This window comes from Leptonychotes weddellii, chromosome 6 (assembly GCF_054177405.1).
Source record: "Leptonychotes weddellii isolate Sample4059 chromosome 6, ASM5417740v2, whole genome shotgun sequence".
Taxonomy (NCBI): Eukaryota; Metazoa; Chordata; class Mammalia; order Carnivora; family Phocidae; genus Leptonychotes; species Leptonychotes weddellii.
This window is the reverse complement of record NC_138374.1, coordinates 124,567,156-124,588,183: the sequence shown is the minus strand read 5'-3', so window position 1 is coordinate 124,588,183 and position 21,028 is coordinate 124,567,156. Positions and strand designations below refer to the sequence as shown.

The following is a 21,028-nucleotide window of genomic DNA, read 5'->3' as shown; positions in this document are numbered from 1 at the left end:
GGGTTGGTTACAAATGTGTTGGAAGGGCTGCAGAAACAAAAAAGGTGATTGTCAGAGAGCTGCTAACTTCCCTGGTCTTTGGCTTCTGAGTCAGCCTCGGCTGCTGCTAGCTGCCGGATTTGCTGATGTAATGCTTCAACCATCAAGAAGCAGTGCCCCAGACCATGCTAAAGGGCCACCCAGAGTCCAGTACTGAAGAAGCTGGAAACACAGAAGAGGCATTTCTGCTGCTGGGACTGCTTGAGGCCAAGCTGCTTTGTCCCTCTGCTGACCTCAACAGTCAGCAAAAGCCTCAGCTTCTGGAGCTAAAAACTGGACATTTTCTGTCTTCCTGTTTCTGCCCACCTTGCAGTGTTTCCTATTGGTGAAATCCAAGAGGGAGTCATCAAGCCAGAGGGCTGCAAATATAGAGGATGGGCTTTTAAGCCCAGCGCACAGACCAGACTATAGACGTGTGGATGTGGGGCTGTGGGTAGATGAATTGGATGAATAACCAGATTATTCAGCACCCATGCCCATGCTTCTTCCTTCCATTACTTTCCATGACCAGCAATAATCACTGCACGCGTCCACCTAACATCCTACTGTGCTTTGTACAATGAAACTCTTACCCTCTGTCATTGTATTCACATCTGGGTTCATTCCCCTTGAGTTTAGACACAACCTACCTAGATATCCTGTAACTTAAAAGCTAAGATAAAATTAATACCCACTAACTTTCTTTATATAAATCAGTAGGGAAAAGGAGGAGAGGAGAGAAAATTAGTTATTATAAACAAATCTTTATGTAATATGAAAGAAATAAAGCATGAAATAACACCTATAATTCTCATTTCCATAACTAGTTTAAGGCCACAGTCGATATTTATTTGCCCTCAGCCAGTAGCTCATCTATTTGGGATTTTTGACCTAGTAAGGTAACCCAAACCTTCATTACTGAAGGGTGTATGTGCTTACTGTCAGCATGCAGGAGGAAGCCAATTTCTCTTCCAAACAGTAACCTTTCTCTTACCTGTTGATATAGTTGCATGAGGATCCCAAATTGCCAGGTAATATTGTTTCTAATTTAGTGGTACCTTGCTTGCAGCCCACAACATAAGTATTCCTCTTTGTGGCTAGAGAAAGCAAAAATATTTTATGTAGGTTATTAAGTGTAATAGTAAGAGGAAACACTCTGACTACCTTCTCTTGATTCCCATTTCCACATTTCTCACTACAGAAAAGCCAGCATCAAATACTGACCCCTAGCTCAAATCAGGGGAAGCATCCTGTAGGAACCCCTAAATCCACAGGTGTTATCACCCAGCCTGGGCCATAATGTGAGCTTCAGGAGGCTGTTCCAGCAGTCTCTTAGGCTATGGGTTGATGAGGTATATCATAAAATGAGTAACTCTTATGGCGGTAACTCACACCCTACTTGTTTTGCTATAAACTGGTTTTTAAATCCAAAGCAGTGTTATAAAGGATATCCTGACAATGAGTGCAGCATTCTATAAGTTTGCAGATGATGGTGCTGCCAAACATTGTGAGCAGGTTCTGGAACTGAGCAATTTCCTCCTAGGAGGAAGGGACACTCGGGAAAAAGCTCCTGATGTCATGGTCCTATCAGGAATGTTATCCCTAATGCAATGATGGGTGAGGGTTTGACCTTCCTTCAGGACACTAATGAGACCAAATTTGGAGTTCCCAGGCTAAGAGTCAGGCCTCTTGGAAGCCAGCTGAATTCCTTGACAACCTTGACTTTGCTAGAGTCTGTTTCAAAACTCATTCCTTCTCCAAATCTCTCTCTGAGCTATTTTTTAATATCTTTTTACCAAGTCTTTTTTCATATTTCAGGTAGCAAGCTATCTCTTTTTCCTGTAGCCTTACATTTTCCCTCTAGTTTGGATGCTGATATTTTTACTCTGCTGTGTGTTCATTAATTTATTCATTCAATCAATATATATTAAGTACCTACTATGTTTTAGGCATGGTGCTAAGCTCTAGAAATACACAAGTGAGGAAGAGTCATGATTGCCTTGGGGATCCTACAGAGAGGCAATTAAACAGCCACTGTGAAATTAATTTTACTTTGAAAGAAGTTCCAATTTAGCATATAGGCAAAGTTTTATTTCTCAATGCTTGATCAGTTTAGGGATTCTGTAATTCCAGAGAACATAGATCCCTAACTTCCTTTTAATGAAAATATTTTGATTGCAAATTCAAATGATCATATTCAACAACTATTTAATTTCTCATATCTCTCCTAGTTGATTTCATAAAAAGACACATAACCTTCCTTCTGAAATAAATTTTAGTTGATCATTAAAACTAGTAAATCATAGTTTCTCTAACGCATTCATGAGTGTCTCATGAATGTACTTTGTGCAATTTGTGCAAGGTGTTTATGGTTAGGTTATATAATATTGCAGTTGAGAAAATGGGTTCTGGACCCGGACCTCCTAGGTTCAAATCCTGACTCCAGCACTGGCCAGCTATGTGATTTCAAGCAAGTTACCTACCTGTCTTGCCTGAATTTCCTCATCTATAAAATAATGATAATAATACTGCCTCTATTCTGGTGGTGCTGCTAGGAGAGGGTTAAAAAGGAGTTCACACACAACAGGTACTTAGAACAGTGCCTGACACATCCTGAGTAACGTATAATGCACTAACAAATAGATCATTTGACTTCTAGAGCACATCTATCAAGGATATCATTTTAGAATGCAATACAAATTATAAATGTACTTAATTTATTCATGTTTGATCTGGAACACAAATGATAGCAGTTAACATGATGTAACAGGAAGAGTCCCATAATGGGACTCTTGGGTTCTAGTTCTGCCTCTATACTAATTAGCTTAACAGTTTGATATTTAAGAGTTTAATGCCTGTTTTATCCTTTGGAAAGAGACAGGGTTTAGACCAGGGAAAATACCAGATACTGTGATTCAGTAATTCCATGAAATTAGAAATCACATCAAGAAGTGTTTGCTTTCTTAAGACAGTCTTTGCTGTTGTCTGGTTGTCATGCTAAAGGTCCACTATTATCTTCCTAGGTGTTATCACAAGCTATGGACTATATCTGGATGGTATATTAATTCACAATTCCTCAGAACTCAGCTGTCATGCTTATGGATTTGCTCCTTGGAGCTTACATTCCTTCAGAGTCCAAGCATGCACGGCCAAAGGTTGTGCTCTGGGCCCACTGGTGAGTATGTGCATTTACATTCTGGGAATGTATTTGATGTCAGATGACAGTGAATATCAAGGAAGAAGTAAATGGTGGTGACTCACTCTCTGCACAGCTAGGCTTTCAAGCAGGATGGGAGATTTTCTTTTTATAAAATTTTATTTAAGACTTAGTAAGAGTTTATGTTCAACATAAATTTCAAGATTGTACATAGATCTAGTAAAGGACAGAATTTATATTTCACTGAAATTTTTCAAGGTAATTTGGCTGGTTGAGCAGAAGTACATACGATTTTGTTTAGTTTAGTTACATATTTATTTAAAGTGGATGTTTTTGTTTCTAATAATGGGCTCAACAACTGAGTAAGTTTATGATTAAAAAGTGAAAACAATTGAAAGTCCATGACTGCCACAGTATGGCAACCCAGCTGCCCAGCAAGAAGGTCGGTCAATTAGAAGGTTAAGCTTGCCTCATCTAACAGAACAAAATAGATTTATATCATCAGGGTGATACAGTTTCACAAGAACAGTATTTAAAATTGCACAGATATTAGCTTTTGATATCCACATTTCAGAAATCTATAGGTATATCTGTATTTCATTAGCTGTTAAAAGATTGACAAATCATGCTTTTTATTCTTTAATATAATTTTTCAAACTCAATAGTGCATAATTGTCATAGACCAGCATGGCATTCTTTAGTTTCAAAACATCAGATTTTATTTTTCTGCATTTTTCTTAATTAGATTTCGCTTCTTTTAAGGGAAATGCTCATTACTCTTAGATATTTTTGGCAATGTTTGCTAATGCTCTATCATTTTAATGCACTCTGTCTTCATTGGAGAGTGTATCATATAAATATTACCTTGGAAAACAGCTCTACAATTTCATTTTTGCTTCCTTATTTTTGATCACACCTTCCATTTCGTTTCAGAGGTTGGTTGCTTTCCAAGCTGCTAGCATCATCTATTGGTGGGGCTGATCTGTAGTCTTTACTGCCATTAAGTATTTTATAGCTCAGACCCTCTGATGGTTACTTACTCTTAAAAGCAGGAATGGCAACAGCCCAGCTTTTCTTCTCCATTCAAAAGAAGAGAGAAAGAAACCCGAGAACACTTCACATGAGCTTGAAACCTAGACTCTTTCAAAAATATAAACTGCACATTGTGGTTCTGGCTACTAAATTGGCTCCCACACCATCTCTTGATGTTCTGGCAACTTTAAACAAGGGGGACACGGTTATTGATCTGTGTACTGTGCAGATAAGATAGTCGGCGATGTTAACCTTAAGAAATCAAATGCCACGGTGCCCTGACGGGAAGAGAGAAAACAGAATTGGATTGTAAAACCTGCTCTGCCATGGCCTCGTACATTCTAGACTTGGTCCCGACGTAAAGCACGGTTATTTTCTCCCCTTGGTACTTTTCTTTATCCTGTGCTCAGAATGCAAATGCTTTTCCCAAGTCAATGACCCATCTTTAATCACTGGGATTGAACAACAATGTCTTTATTTAGAACAAGTCAACTATATGCTGCCAAGAAGTTAAAACCTACGGTCTTCAATTGGTTTCTAAAATATTTTTGTGCCAATTAGAGTACACATTGTGCCCTTAAGAGATTACATATCTGAATATTCTAAACCTCCCCGGATATCTATCACAATCATGAAGGATAGTCCAGATTCAGACACACACATCACTTAAGGGTATTCTTCATCTAAAGCCAATGTTACAAAAAGAGTTTCACTGAAGCAAAAAATTCATGATTTCGGTTTTAAATCTTTTGCTGGCAGAAATTTAAAAATAAATTTTTTGTGAGTCGATTTTTTTGTTCACCTAACAACATTTTTGGATGATAATTCTTGGTTTTGGGAAAGAGAAACCTGTTTATTTTACATCTTTCACATATTTGGTATCATTCTTTTACATGCATGCAGGGAAATACTATTCTATGATTTTTTGTGATAAATATGCTCTGTTCCTGAATGTGGTTTTGGTTCACCCTCAAAATTGGCAAGCTCAAATAATAAAGGGGATAAAACAGTAAAAAGGACAAATTTGATAAAACAGAATATTTTAAAAATAAAAATGCATACATATATTCCACATTTTTGCCATTTTAATGTAGTGTTAGCTCAGTATGTTTTGTTTTTAGCCTGACCAAGTTTATTACCTGTTACTTGTGATTCGGAAAGAATTACTCTGTATCCATCTGAAAAAAAGATTTTTTTGTAGTTTGTTTAGTTCTCATCCAATTACACAACGTATTTGGCTTTTAAAGAAATTTCAACGTTGAAAACAATTTATAATGTCTTTGATCCTAATTTTAAGAAGCTAATATGCATTGTCAAATTTAATCCAGTAATTGAAGTTTTATAAATGTTGGAAATAATGAAAAATTAACAGAAAATGCAACAGAGAATAACTTTTTAAAAGCTATTCTTGCTTTCAATTATATTGTTGAATTATACTAGAGAGAAACCCTTCACATTTTGTCTTGCTATAATAAGAAGCATTGAATTTATCCATAGGATAATCACTTTGCTTTCGTTTGTTTTTTTTCCACTTAGCTAATGTTAGATAATACTGGTGGAGTCTAAGATTGGGAATTTTATGACTGTGTCTGGCCTTTGAACATTCATTGGATTCAATTCTCCAAGGACCCTCTTAAGGATGAAATGTGAAACTATATGTCACTGCCATGGGATATGGTTAAAAAGCTGCTTTGGTTTCTTAGTGATGGCATGTTCATACACATAATCACACCTAAACATACATATACACATACTCACCTTTTCACATTTGTTTTTTACAAAGAAGCAAATTTGTTATTTAAGACATCTAAATCTCCATGCCCATATGCAACTGTCAAGAAAATCCTAAATGGGAAATCTACTCTAAGCCTGCTATTATTCCTTGTGCCTCATTGGCAAACATATTTACCCTACTAAGCCTCAGATTTTTCAACTCTTAACAAAAGGAAAATAATGGGGGCGCCTGTGTGGCTCAGTTGGTTAAACGACTGCCTTCGGCTCAGGTCATGATCCTGGAGTCCTGGGATCGAGTCCCGCATCGGGCTCCCTGCTCAACGGGGAGTCTGCTTCTCCCTCTCCCACTCCCTCTGCTAGTGTTCCCTCTCTCGCTGTGTCTCTCTCTGTCAAATAAATAAATAAAATCTTTAAAAAAAAAAAAAAAGGAAAATAATGCTCACTTTAAACAGGATTGATGTAAAATTTTCAGTGAAATATTCACAAAAGGATTTCTGGTACATGATAAGAGTTTTATTAAGGATAAAAATTTTATTAAAATGTTTATATTTTCATGGCTCATTTATTCTCAAGAAATTTTTTTCTGTGTCAGGAGAGGTTTCCAGGTAAAAGCCAGCCTTCCAGAATGCCTATTCCCTAACATTCTTCTTAAGGCAAGATAGATAAACAAAGAGGGAATTTTTTTTTTAAAGACTGAGTTGAAGCAAAATAGTACAGTTGCCAAATTTCATGTAGAGTAAAAACTGAGGTATTTTATCCAGATACTGAAGGAAATTTTTAAAATATATCACTTTGAATTAACCAGATATTTGAGGATATTAATATAATTATCTGGAATTGCCCTTAATTCTTCAACTTTTTGAATCTCATTTTATTTGGTACGCTTCAAAATCATTTTCTTTGCAATAGTTTGAATTATATACATAGACATAATGAAACCAATTGCATTGTTATGAAATATTAAAATGATGAATTGATATTTTTTCTAGTCAAGTTTCTTTATCATTTTTTGGTACATAGTTATTAGACTAAAAAAATGAGTAGGAGTTATAGATCTACAGAACCCCATAGCCTTTCTCAGATGAAAATAAAACATGTCGTGACCTCATACTTATTAAAAATTAACACTCTGTCTTTTTCACATTTATTTTCATAATTGGGAAAGTGCATTTGCCCTAAGAAATGAAGGTTTCATAATTGAGAATATTTGCCTGCCTAAGCATTTCATGTTTGATCACCTTCTGGTAAGGCATGAGCCTGTGCTTTAAGAAGAAGGTCAAAATTATCAACATATTCAATACATCTTAAAAGGTCAAACATTCCGGGTGCCTGGGTGGCTCAGTCGTTAAGCGTCTGCCTTCGGCTCAGGTCATGATCCCAGGGTCCTGGGATCGAGCCCCACATTGGGCTCCCTGCTCGGCGGGAAGCCTGCTTCTCCCTCTCCCACTCCCCCTGCTTGTGTTCCTGCTCTCGCTGTCTCTCTCTCTGTCAAATAAATAAATAAAATCTTTAAAAAATAAAAATAAAAAATAAAAAAAAAGGTCGAACATTTACGAGGATGCTTATGAGTATGTGGTGATTAGTTAACAAATTTAAGCCAGTTATTAGAAGATGCTAAATATCCTGAACCCCATTCTACTTTCTTGCCACTCTTACCATCCTCTGGTCACCTAGTCATTTTATATATTTAGCCACTAAAATCTTCCTGGCCCCTGTGCAGTTAGGGATTACATTTTCCTTCCGAGTCCTTCTCTTTAACTAGTTCATCTTTCGCTCTTTTCTGCATAGGTTCATTTATACTCTATTAATGAAATTTTCAACGTTTTTGTGATTGTACCTTAGGGATGGAGTCACTCAGGTACATTTCTTTCTTTTTTTTTTTTTTTTTTTTAAGATTTTTTTTTTAATTTATTTATTTGAGACAGAGAGAATGAGAGAGACAGAGAGCACATGAGAGGGGGGAGGGTCAGAGGGAGAAGCAGGCTTCCCACTGAGCAGGGAGCCCGATGCGGGACTCGATCCAGGGACTCCAGGATCATGACCTGAGCCGAAGGCAGTCGCTTAACCAACTGAGCCACCCAGGCGCCCAGGTACATTTATTTCTTGATGTCTGTCTGGCAGGATACCGTCTTTTTGTACCTGGTAGCAACACAGTTCGGCGAAGTCTGTGTGAGTGAGTGAGAGAGAGTGAGTGAGAGAGAGGGGGTGAGAGAGAGTGAGTGAGTGCGCACGCGCGCACGCGTGCACAAGTGCATGCACGCGCATGCCCACCGGCAGGCAGGCGGACCAAGAGCCTTTGACAAAGCCCAAGAGCCGACCGCTGCAGTCAGGAACTTACGAAAACAGAACTTACGCCTTTCCTTCTCTTTTGCAATCACATAAAAATTGTTTCTAAGCAGTCCTAGAAAGAGTCTGTGGACATGCACAGCCATAGGGGCTATCACAGTGTGAGCTGATCCACATACTCTGAAAACATTCACAAACAACTGCCTTGGTCAGGAGCTCAAATTCTAAGCTTGAACAGCAGGAGGAAGAACACATGAGGTATGCTTTGATCCTGCTGACAAAATGAGGTATTCATACAAGATGCTACTGTCAAAATAGTTTACTTCACAGCAAAAGAGATTCTTTGAAGAAATATGCTCAAAGTGAAGCATGCGCTTATTTTATTTGCAAACAGAAAATAAATCTTTTTACACTCATAGGTAGAAAATCGAACTCTAGAAGCTCCTCCTGAAGGAACAGTAAACGTGCTTGTCAAAACAGAGGGATCCCGGGAAGCCCACGTGAGGTGGGACGCGCCTTTTCACCCTAATGGACGCTTAACATACTCAGTCCTTTTCACTGGGATTTTCTATGCCGATCAAGGTAACTCGTTTATGATTTTTAAACTTTTGTAACGTCACAAAACAGTTTATTTCTTTTTGAAATCTTTCTTTGAGCGACAGATTTTGATGTCTTTATTTTCCCTAAAAATAGCCTTTATTGATGAGTTAGAGTCGCAGTTCTCATTGTGTGGTCCCCAGGGCAGCGGCAACAGTTTCATCTGGTACACTGTAGGATGGGGCACTCTCAACTCTCAGCTCTCCCCGACCTGACCTACTGATTCAGAAACCCTGGAGGTGGGGCTCAGCACTCTGTTTTCAGAAACGCTTCAGGTGGTTCTGATGCATGCTTAGGTTTGAGAAAGACCAGTGTACTGTATATTATTGCTTAATAAATGGTGGAAACCTAACACATTATTTATGCACAGAGTTGAGCTTTAATTCTGTACTCTATCTTAAGTAAATGATTTTTGTGATTGTTTTACCATTTCTAACCTATGTTGGTGTGTGTTCCAGTATATTAATTAGACTTAAATTGGACTGCAGTGGGTTCCTTGAAAGTACTATCAGAACCCACCTGATTATTAATAGTTATTAGAGGTTAAGTGTGGTTAGCTATGATGTTTAAGTAACCCCTTATCATAGAAAAATGTAGCTATATATCTTACTGGAAACTTAAATTTTTTATTTTATTAAGTGTTTACTTTTATAAGTTTCAAAAGTGGCCCTACTATTTTTTTAAAGGAGATATTTTCAGTGTTTCTTTTTAAATTAGTAACAAATATGCAATAATGTGGATATAATCACCTACATCATTAACAAAATGATGTTCCCCAGGCTTTAAGACGTTTATTTCTGAACTATTTGTTAACTATTTGCAGGACATAATAACACCCTCAAAGTGTAAAACAGGTAAGGAAAGATGGGAACAGACTTTTTTGAATTTGACAACTTATTTTTGTAGTGTGTTACCAAGCAAATGCACAGCGAGTTGAGTGAAAGAGTTTGAGCTTATTCCCTCAAAGATTGGTGTGTCCCTCTTTTATGCAATCAGGGCTTTGATGTATTCTGCTGTGAAGCACTTGTAAGATTATGAGGTGAAGGAGTGATGATCGATTTGAAAAAAAGAAGCAACATTTAGGCCGGACCCGTGACAGCCCAGCTATTTTCGCCAAGGCAGCTGGGTGAATAATGCAAGAGCCATATTCCCCCTTGTGTTTAATCTTGCATTGTTTTTGCAGAGAAAATTTCTGCTTGCCTTCTAAGTCATGTCATCTTCGGTTGTCATCCCGTCTCTCAAACCATCAAAACGGTATTAAATGTTGCAAAGCTGCGCAGCAAGAGAACTTTCAAAAGTCAGAACCCATTTGCAGAGCAGCCCTTGTAGAAAATGTATTCTGTTCTCGGCAGAATTTTCCTTCAGTTCTTTCCACTGAGAAGTTTACTGATTTCTCCCAGTGGAATCTGCTGGAATTTATCGGTTCATGGTTGGCAGTCACAGATTAAGGTAAATGTCGATCCGTAATGACCCTCTACATGTTAGTATTGCAGTAAAGCTGGGCTTTTATGTCAAAGATATCGGAGAGGGAGCTATTACACATGACAGGGGTGATCAAGGGACTCCAGACCAAGGCAAGCATTATTAAATATTGACTAGTTCTGTGATTTATGTAGAGCTGGAGGAAAAAAGTGACTTTTTAACCATTATATATTCTTCAGCAACGAAAACCAGCCATTTATCTCCTGCTGGTAATAAAGAACAGAGTGCCTGCATATTTTAGTGGAGGGAAAACCTGGTCTTATAAATGAGATGAACTCCTTCATGATAACATTTCAGTTTGTTAATTGCCAAAAGCAAAACAGACAAATTGGAAGCAATTACAAGATTTGACTTAAGGAGTTTGGCAGTATGCGTTCAACTCCAGGGTTAGAAGGGGGTGATGTTGGAAGCAAAAGGATCATCTTGGGAGAGACCCCAGGAAATTCATTCCATTGGTTCACATCACTCGAACTGTGATGTCCAGTGTTAAGTAAAGGATTTCAAATATTGTCTTGTCCTGACGCCTATCAGCAGCTAGGTGACATTTACACTGAGGAATGGGGGGGAGGGGGCGGTCCACATGGCTTTACAAGAAACGAATTAAACATTAATTCATCAAACTTACTTAAGATATCATCTGTTCACTAGATTTATACAAAGCTTATTGAATTATCTAATGGCTAATTGGTTATTTCCTTGACATAATGAACAACTGTATTTCATCTTTTTCTGTGATGGTTGCTAAAAAGGTAGTGGTTAGAATGAATAAGATAGGAAAACTCAGCTGGTAGGAAGCAAGCCTAGCTTCAAAATAAACATGCATGTAGCCAGGTTACTATTTTGTAGGGCAGGATATTGGGCTGTCTCTGTAAGATTCTCACACAGGATTCTATTGTACGTGTTAACTTAGATCCCAAACTACAAACTTCACAAAGTCAGCGTTGGATTTTGAAACAACAAAATAGGCAGCACATATCAATGTGTGATTACTTAAAAAGTATTTACTTCTGACCAAGAATTACATTCTCATGAGTTAATATTTAAAACATAGAAAAACAATAAGCAGTTAAAAGAGTCCAAACTATTCTGTATCTTAAAGGAAACCAATGAGCTGTGTTTCCTATACCCTTCTTGAAATATTTTATGTATATACAAAGAAATATATCCTCACTTGAAAACATATATATAGTCTTCCTCCCATACATACAATCTTTTATACAAATGATACTAAATTGTACACACTATTTTACAATGTATTATTTTTTCCATGTAATCATTTCAGAGACCTTGTCACATCAGTACCTAAAGAACGTCCTCATTCTTCATACATGGTATCAATTGTAGAGATTATATCCTCATTGGTTTATTTATTTATTTTTAAAGATTTTATTTATTTATTTGACAGGGAGAGAACATAAGCAGGGGGAGTGGGAGAGGGAGAAGCAGGCTTCCCAGGAGCAGGGAGCCTGATGTGGGGCTGGAGCCTGATGCGGGGCTGGAGCCTGATGCGGGGCTGGATCTCAGGACCCGGGGATCATGACCTGAGCCGAAGGCAGACGCTTAACGACTGAGCCACCCAGGTGCCCCATATCCTCATTGGTTTAACCAGTTCCCTATATATGGGCATTTCAGTGGTTTCCAATCTTTTGCAATTTCAAAGAATGCCTTAATGAATATAGATATAGGTATGCCATTTCACACGTGTGCAGGTATATTAGAATGATAAATTCCTTGAAATGATCTGTCAGGTCCAGGGAAATGTGAGTTTGTAACTTTGTAAGATATCATCAACTTTCACTCCATAGAGGGCGTACAATTTCTGCTCTTGTGGGAAATGAATGAGTACCTGCATCTCGGCAGCCACATCATCTGAGCATGTTGCCAGTCTGATTATATTAAAACTGGTATCTAATAGTATCTTCAGTATGCATTTCTCTTATTGGGAGTTAGTCTGAACTCATCTGCATGTTTAAAAACCTTTCGTATTTCTTTTTTGACGATTCACCATTTGTATCACTTGCCCATTTCTTTATTGAGCTTTAGGAGCTCTTTATGTATTAACAAAATCTGTTATGTGAGCAGCAGTTTGTCCCTTTTGCATTGTTTTTTCCAGCACTTTAATGCTTTCTTTTTATATACATTTATAGTCAATCTACTTGGAATTTATACAGATATAATATGTAATGTACAGATCAAAACATTTCCCCTCCCAAAGTATCCCACTGTCTCAAAACCATTTATTAAATAATCCAAACTCCCCACTGGTTTGAGTTGCCATCTTTAAAAAGTCCTAAATTTCCATATTTATCTATAAATATATCTGCACAGATCTGCACCTTTATTTACATTATTGTAGTATTTTATTTATTAACACTCTAGAACGTATTTAATGTCTGGTAGGCCTAGTCTCCCTCATTATTTTTATTTTAAAGAAGTTTTCTACCTATTTTCCTTATTTATTTTCTTTCAAGCAATATTGTTAAGTTGCTACTTCCCTCCAGAAGTCCTGATGCTATTTTTATAAAGACAAGATTGAATTTACAGGTTAACTTAGGTAGAATCAATATTTCTATAATGTTGGGCTTTTCTAATCAATAATATGTTTATACTTTCTATTTGTCTTCTGTGTCTCTCACTGAAGCTTAAAGTTTTCTTCATATAGATCTTGTACATATTTGTTACATCTGTTTACTAATATTTTATAATTATATATAACTTAGCTTTTATAAATTATAATATATGTTAATATATACATATATGAATAATTAATTAATTTAAAAGACCTGTTTTTCAAAATGATACCTGGAGTTTACTCTGAGATACCTGTTTTCAGAAAGCCACACTTTCAAATATTTATATCTATTAGGTGATCTTTCATCTAACTTGCAACAAGCATCTGTGCCTTTTTTGTTACTAGGATTTGTTGTCATTTTCCCTAAAGCACAGAAATTTTACTGGGTGGAAAATGGTAACCTGATCAATTAGGCTGTCAACTAGTTTTTAATAAATCAAATCTGAAGTGTGTAAAATGGCACCAAAGGTAGACATAAAGGATCTCTGTCCCCATAGAATTTGCAAACAAATAAAGAAGACAGACAAATTAGCCAAATCCTTCTCAAGTGCATGAGGCAAGAGAAAAGCCAGGTGTTGATGTAACAAGTGGAATAAAGCTAACTGGGGGAAAATTTTGGAAACACTGGGCCTTACCCTTTGCTTCCATGATGGATTAGAACAACTTGAGTTTGAGGAGTTAATGAAAGAATGACAGAACCAGCACAAACAAATGTGAATGGAAAAAATTAACAGATTGCCCAACCCACACAGGGATATATTAGAACATATTTTCTGCCTTTTCTTAATGTCGACCATAAAAGTGAGGATTAGCACTTAGTTCTCTGGGATTCTAACTGATCTGAAACATCCATTCAATTATGAGTAACGTATGATGCAAGTTAAATTATTCTAGGGTCTATAAGTGCCATTTACTGACCTTGAATAAGTACTTTGCCCAGTGGCTCTCAAGAGTGACTCATTCAGCTTGAATAGGTGAAGAGGAAACGCCCACACATCAGTTTACAACATCTTCAGGATTTTTTTCTCTTCACATATATAAAGTAACTAAAAATTTCATTCATAAGTAACAGGTTATAAAAGTTCCTTATGAGGGGCGCCTGGGTGGCTCAGTCGTTAAGCGTCTGCCTTCGGCGCAGGTCATGGTCCCAGGGTCCTGGGATCGAGTCCCACATCGGGCTCCCTGCTCCTCGGGAAGCCTGCTTCTCCCTCTCCCACTCCCCCTGCTTGTGTTCCCTCTCTCGCTGTGTCTCTCTCTGTCAAATAAATAAATAAAATCTTTGAAAAAAAAAAAGTTCCTTATGAAACATATTGAGTGTGGGATTCTTTTAAAATAAAAGAAGTGTGTAAATTTAGGAAGAAAAACAAAAATGACTGACAGCACAGTAGTAGAAATATAGCTTATGTGACATTGTTTATAAAATTATAAATTTTTTGATCTGGTAGGTGAAAATAATGTGCAATGAGAATTTATGTTTATATAATTATTTTATGAAGTTTCAAAAAGATTTTCAACTACAAATATTGTAAAACTATCTAATGGTCCAGAAGGAAAAGAGAAAACAGTGTTATTAAGAGAAAAAGAAAATCTGAGGTCCTATAGAATACATCCCCAAATGCCAGCCTCTTTACTACTAAACTAGATTCTTTAGATTCGTTACCCTTTTCCTATTCTTAATAGACAATACCATGTCCTGCTCTTTTTCTTAAGCAGTTATTGCAGAGTCCTCTGTGAATAGTTTAATTCTTCATTATCCTCCCTTTTGAATGACTTGGGAAGTGATCTTCCTTGCTTGATAACCTGACAGATTGTTTTTTGTCTCAGTTTCTAAGGCAAAGCACTAGGGTGTGCTAATTGCTGAGTCCTTTGTGCACTTTAACTTTCACCTGCCCTGAAAACCTGAATGGCGGCTTAGTTTTTGTCTCTAAGTGCCTCCTTCTCCTAATCCTCTACTTTGGGTTGTGGCATGGAATGAAAGTATTTGAGAAAGAGAGAACGTGGATTACGGGGGGCGGGGGGCGGGGTGGTGGTGGTAATGAAAATTACCCTTCAGCGTTAGCAAAGGGAAATATCATTTTAGTAATAATAAATAAATAAATAAATAAAGTGATATGATAAATGCATACTGTTAAAAATTGAGTCATTCTATTGATTCCTGAAATTTTTTCTTCCTCAGTATAGAAACGTGCAAGGAATAGGTTTTAGGAGATTTTTTTTTTCCCAGTGTAGATACTTTCAACCAGGAAGGAATCTTAAAAAGAAAGAGTAGAAGAAAAGGATAGGGAAGGGATAGAAAAGGAAGGAAGGAAGGAAAGGAAGGGAGGAAGGAAGGAAGGAAGGAAGGAAGGAAGGAAGGAAGGAAGGAAGGAAGGAAGGGGCAAAGAAAGAGAAAGAAAGGAAAAAAGGAGAGCAAATAATCAAATTAGCATTACTCAGGTGCTTTTTTTTTTGCTTGAATGAACAAATGGCCCTGAAGAAAAAACAACATAATTAGTTTTGAAGACTTTTTAAAAAGGGAAATGGAAATTTGGAAATAATACACACACACACACACACACACACAGGTGTTATCTCTGGTGGTTTAAACTTTATTTTTCCTTTTTTTACTTAGTCAAGTTTTAAATTCTCTACAATACATAAATACCATTTTTGCAATAAATTTCTTTAAAAAAGAACTAATAAAAGCAGAGGATTCCAAAGCAGAGTCCTTTGGAGTAATGACAGCTGGTTCTGCCAGGAAGGAAGAGATCTGAGGGTGAGTCAGAAATGCTAAGGTAGAAGCTTACAGGAGGATAAAAGGGCTTGATGTAAATTTTAGTGATTATCCAGAACTCTCTTGGTGTTGTGTGTAATATTAAATTTTCCTTGTCATGTTTTGCCTGGGTTTCTTTTTCCAGTAGTTGCCAGTGGTCATCACACAAACAAAAGTACTGAGGATATTGCAAAACAAATAAGGAAACTAAATAGGCTTGGTCAAAGAAGCAAATGGGACTCTCTATGATTGAGACCATAAAGACCATGTTAGGGAAGGACTGAGGAGTAGAAGATACTGGGTTGTTGAAGTTAGAGGAGAGAGCAGGGGCCTGAAGTTTTCCTCCCTGGTAACACCTGGAAGCGAGGGATGGGGGTAATTTAAAGACAGAATAGGATTTTTCTACATGGAAAAACTAGACAGATATAAATATGATTGCCCACCCCCCTTCATGGTTCTCCAAGCATAAACTTTTCTTCCTTTTATAATTGGGGTCAGTATCTCATTCCACTATCAGTATCAAGTTGTCTTCTCCTTAGCATATATTCCCAGCTAGAAAGAAAAGCAAGTAAAGAAGAACCAAAACTTCTCGAGTGAACGAAGTACTGTTGGGTTTAAACCAGATGAATGCATATTTTTAACCACGTTAAAATACCAGCACCCAGAAAGGTCTTACCTTCTCCAGGAGTTGCTGGTCACCAGAAATAATGCTTTAGATTGTCAGTACACTCAAACACTATTAATCTCTAAAAAAACAAACAAACAAACAAAAAAAACCTCGAAAAACCACAAAAACGCAGTCCATCTTTCAAGGTTACCTAGAGAAATTCAGAGACTTTTGCACACAATCTGATTCTCTGAATGCCTTTCTTCCCAGAATAAACTGTTTTATAAAAATTACAAGGGGGGGGAAAGAGAAGTATTTGTTTTCTTGGGAAGGTAAAGAAAATAATTCTATGTGGGAACCCCTTAGACTTCCAAGGAGTCTGTGGGAAGGCTAATGCTGTTAGGAAAGGGACAACTTTGTTTTATAGTCCCTGATGTCAGGTTTTTAGTGTGGAGGGAAATGTGCACTCTCTGAGCTGTGCTTGCAAGCAATGCAGTATCCCTGAAACGCTGCCCTCTGGGAAAACCCGCCAGTGGGGGAGTGGTTACAATGAAGCAGTACAGCTTGTAACTTGGAATCCCGTCGGAGAACTTTGTAGTTGCTTGTCAGTCAGTGGGAAGATAAAAGAGGCAGCTTCTTTTCAGGCAATTTGAATTCATTTCCCCGTAATGAGTTAGAGGGTCAGGCAGCAGGAGTGAGCTCGCCTGAGATCTTACAAAGTGTATTTTGTGGGAGGGAGAGAACAGTGGCAGAGCAAAGGGAACATAATGTCTGCCTGGTTGCTGAATAAGCAGACGAACATGGCCACTGGTTGGTCCACTTCTTTGCAGGACCACTTACCTGCTTCCCCATGTTTCCAGAAGGACTGGCCAGGGAAAGTACGGCTCTACCCCATTTTATTAAATAAATACCCAATACATGAAAATTGAAACTCAATGAAAGTCTAAAGTAGCAGGTACTGGTATTTCCTACATAAATACTCATCCAGCACAGACCTGTAAAAGGCATTATACTATGGGTTTTTTCACATTAGATGATTATTGATCATACAATTTCTTTGAGAGACACGGAAGAAATTAAATGAGTGTCATGTTAGGGAGTTCTCTAGCTATTGATAATAACTCTGGACCTCTCTCCCTGACCATTTTTAACATTTTAAAATTAACACCAGGGACACCTGGGTGGCTCAGTCTTTAAGCGTCTGCCTTCGGCTCAGGTCATGATCCCAGGGTCATGGGATCGAGCCCTGCATCGGGCTCCTTGCTCATCAGGAAGCCTGCTTCTCCCTCTCCCACTCCCCCTGCTTGTGTTCCCTCTCTCGCTGTGTCTCTCTCTGTCAAATAAATAAATAAAATCTTTAAAAAAAAATTAACACCAGATATATTAGGAACGACAGCAATGGAGAAAGCTGGTGCTTGAAGCCAGGATTAATATGAAGACCAGTAAGAACACAGGGAAAACAGAAAAAATTACTTTCTCCCTGTTTCTTTGGGAAGCAAATTTCTCTTCTGCAAAGAAAGAAATTCCTGTTAATAGACTTTTGCATAAAGTTCCAGCACATTTCTAGGGATGTAAATACAAATAGAAACACATGGAAAATAAAAACAAAAAAAAAATTTTACTTGTAGTTAAAAAAGATTATTGCTGCACTGTTGGTGAAAATATGAATGGGCAATAATAAGATGTATGTCATTTCAAACGTTTGGCTGTAGAATACATACTCACTGAATATATTGACACCTCTGATTGTGTATCATGTCATGGCCAATAAAGCTATAGAAATATGTAATTAGGAGATATTCGTCCACAAGAATGGAGTTAAGCATTAATTTATCAAAATTATTTAAGAACTCATCTGCTCTCAACACTCACACAGCAGCTTATTGAATTTGTGTCTCATATCTAATTGGCTATTTTCTTGACATAATGAACAAGTACAAACTCTATGCTGTTGTGTCTGTTGAAGCGGCGACGTAATGATGAAAGGCGAATCCCAGTCCTGGGCTGCACAGTGGCGGGGAGTGGAGTCCACAGAGGCAGGAGAGAACGAGAGAACACCGGGTCTCTGTTCTCGCCACTGAAGCTCGTGTTTTAAACCCTGCTGGAGCATCTCTGTGTAGGAGTCTCTCCGTTCTCCTGCTTCATAAAAGGAGACTGTTCATCAGCAGATCACCCCCCAAAGTATTTTACTTTGGTTTGTGGAAGACTTTTGAGTGGGTTTTGTTTTTTAAATCAAATGGGAGTCTTTAAGGCATGTACAAACGCTCAAACCATTTTCGAACTCACACCATGGCTGATTTCGGGATTTCTAGTACACAGAGTGAGGTTCACCGGAAGACACCAGCCATGGAGCAGATAAATAATATTTTGAAGCAGTATTGTATACCACTAATATACCTGTCAGGTGTGGGGTTTTGCATGCTTTTTGTCATGGCAAGTGTTTAGTGTTTGTTGAATAAATCACATTATTATAGTTGGTTTCAGATATTTCTAAACTGAGAATAAAACCATTATACCTAATTATCTGGATATTGGATAAAGAGGCTCTTGATAGATAAGGGTCAGCTATCAATTAATATTAGAAAGAAAAGGAAGAGTGGACTATATAGAGAAATAGAAAAAAATCTAGCCCTCTCGGACCAGCCTCTGAGACAGAGTCCTACAGCTGAGCTACTTCTGTGGGGTGGGTCACAGGATGGACCCCTTCGATGATGGTGGGTTAGAGTGTTACAAGGATCACAAACCTTATGTTTGGCTCCTTAGAAAGTATTCTTAGATGACTCTGAAATCATCATGCTGTATACTAAGAACAGCCCAGTGAGAACTAATATTTCCCAACTTTTTGCGTGAAGTTATTAGATCAATGAGTAACTTCTCTCAATCCAAAAAACAGAATCTAAGAATGCTAGCAGACTATTTAAGAAAGCACAATAAGTTTATATAGTTTTCTGAGAATTTGCTTTCTTTGTTTGTAAATAGGTTTGCATGTAAATCTTACTCTTTTTTTTTGTAGTCATACTCCTTTGGGGAGATATCAAAAGGACTTTTATACCTGAGGAGCCCATATCTAAAATACTAGAATTAAATTTGCATATTTGTTCATTTATTCATTAATTTGTTCATGCCACAAACACATATCTAGTTTTTATGGAGCAAGACAGAAATTATGATAGGTACTAGGTTATAGTGTGAACGAAGGAGACAAGGTCCTGCACAGAAAGGGATTGTGGTTTATAATGGGAGAAACTCACAAATAATCACATAAAAATATAAAATTGCAAACTTTAAAAAGCATTAAAGTGAAAGGATATGTCACTAAGATTGAAGAAGAGGGAACTTAGTATAAATTGGAGGATCAGGAAAGACCTTTTCAGCAGATGATATTTAAGGTAACATCTAAACACTAACTCAGGGGAAGAATATAGGAAAAAGGATTCCAGAGAAAATGGTGTTTGTGAAGGATGTAAAGAAGGTAAAATTTTGGAGAATTTGAGAAAATGAAATAAGGCCAGTGTGACTGGGACAGAGTGGATGAGGAACAGAATGTCCTAAGACTGGTAAGAGCTAAGCAGGAGCTACTTCATGAGGCATCCTGCAGGATATTTTAAGCATTTTGGCATAGAAATGCAATATAATTACAAAGGATTATCAATATTTTTTGAGTTGTTATACAGATGGATATTACTTAAACTTAGTAGCTGTAGGCTTAGATTGGAATATTTTGTTCTCTTCAGAAATACTTTTGTCAAAATAGTACTAATTATAAATGAATTATATTTTCATTTGGTTGGCATCCAGTCCTTTTTCCTATGGGGATATACATATGTGTATATATACCTGTATGCATATACATAATATATTTGAGATCTTGCCACAAACATTTTGTATCCTACTTTACTCATTTAACATTGTATCATGAGTATTTCTCATATCATGTAAAAAGCACCCATAAAAAGCATTCTCAGTAAGTACATAATATCACTGGTATGGATATACCAAAATGTATTAGCCATTTCATTGTTATTGCATGTTTAAGTTTATTATTTTTACTATTAGAAAGAATGTTTATTATTAACATATAATTCTACATATATCCTTAATATATATTGCTAAAAAAGAATTGTTAAATTAAAGATTGGTAATATTTTTTAAGACTCTTGATAGACATTAGAAAAATCCTTTCAAGAAAAATCGTATCGGGGTGCCTGGGTGGCTCAGTCAGTTAAGCATCTGCCTTCAGCTCAGGTCATGATCTCGGAGTTCTGGGATCCAGCCCCGCATCCAGCTCCCTGCTCCGCAGGAAGCCTGCTTCTCCCTCTGCCTCTGCTGCACCCCATCTCTCAAATAAATAAATTAGGTCTTAAAGAAAAAATCATATCAATTTCATGTCCCCTAGCAGTATACAAATATGTTTATCTTTCTGTAATTATATTAATTTGATAGGTAAAAATGATAAGTTGTTTTAATTTGCATTTCTTTTATTCCTATTGAGATCAAACATACTCTGTATGTTTATTATTGTTTGTTTGTCTTTCTTGTTCACACACTTTACTCAGGAGATTTTAGAGGTTTTTTTTTTTTTTTCTGGTTTTTTTTTTATTGTTATGTTAATCCCCATACATTACATCATTAGTTTTAGATGTAGTGTTCCATGATTCATTGTTTGTGCATAACACCCAGTGCTCCATGCAGAACGTGCCCTCCTCAATACCCATCACCAGGCTAACCCATCCTCCCACCCCCCTCCCCTCTAGAACCCTCAGTTTGTTTTTCAGAGTCCATCATCCCTCA

At 37.2% G+C, this 21,028-nt stretch overlaps 1 protein-coding gene across 1 annotated transcript in view; it reads left to right on the top strand.

Moving 5' to 3' along the window:
* The window catches only part of USH2A (usherin), a 602,856-nt gene that overhangs the window by 304,027 nt on the left and 277,801 nt on the right, over positions 1 to 21,028 (top strand). The window contains exons 26-27 of the mRNA XM_081823209.1: positions 3,042 to 3,193; positions 8,647 to 8,809. Of these exons, the coding sequence (XP_081679335.1) occupies positions 3,042 to 3,193; positions 8,647 to 8,809 (315 nt within the window). The remainder of the gene's footprint in view (positions 1 to 3,041; positions 3,194 to 8,646; positions 8,810 to 21,028) is intronic.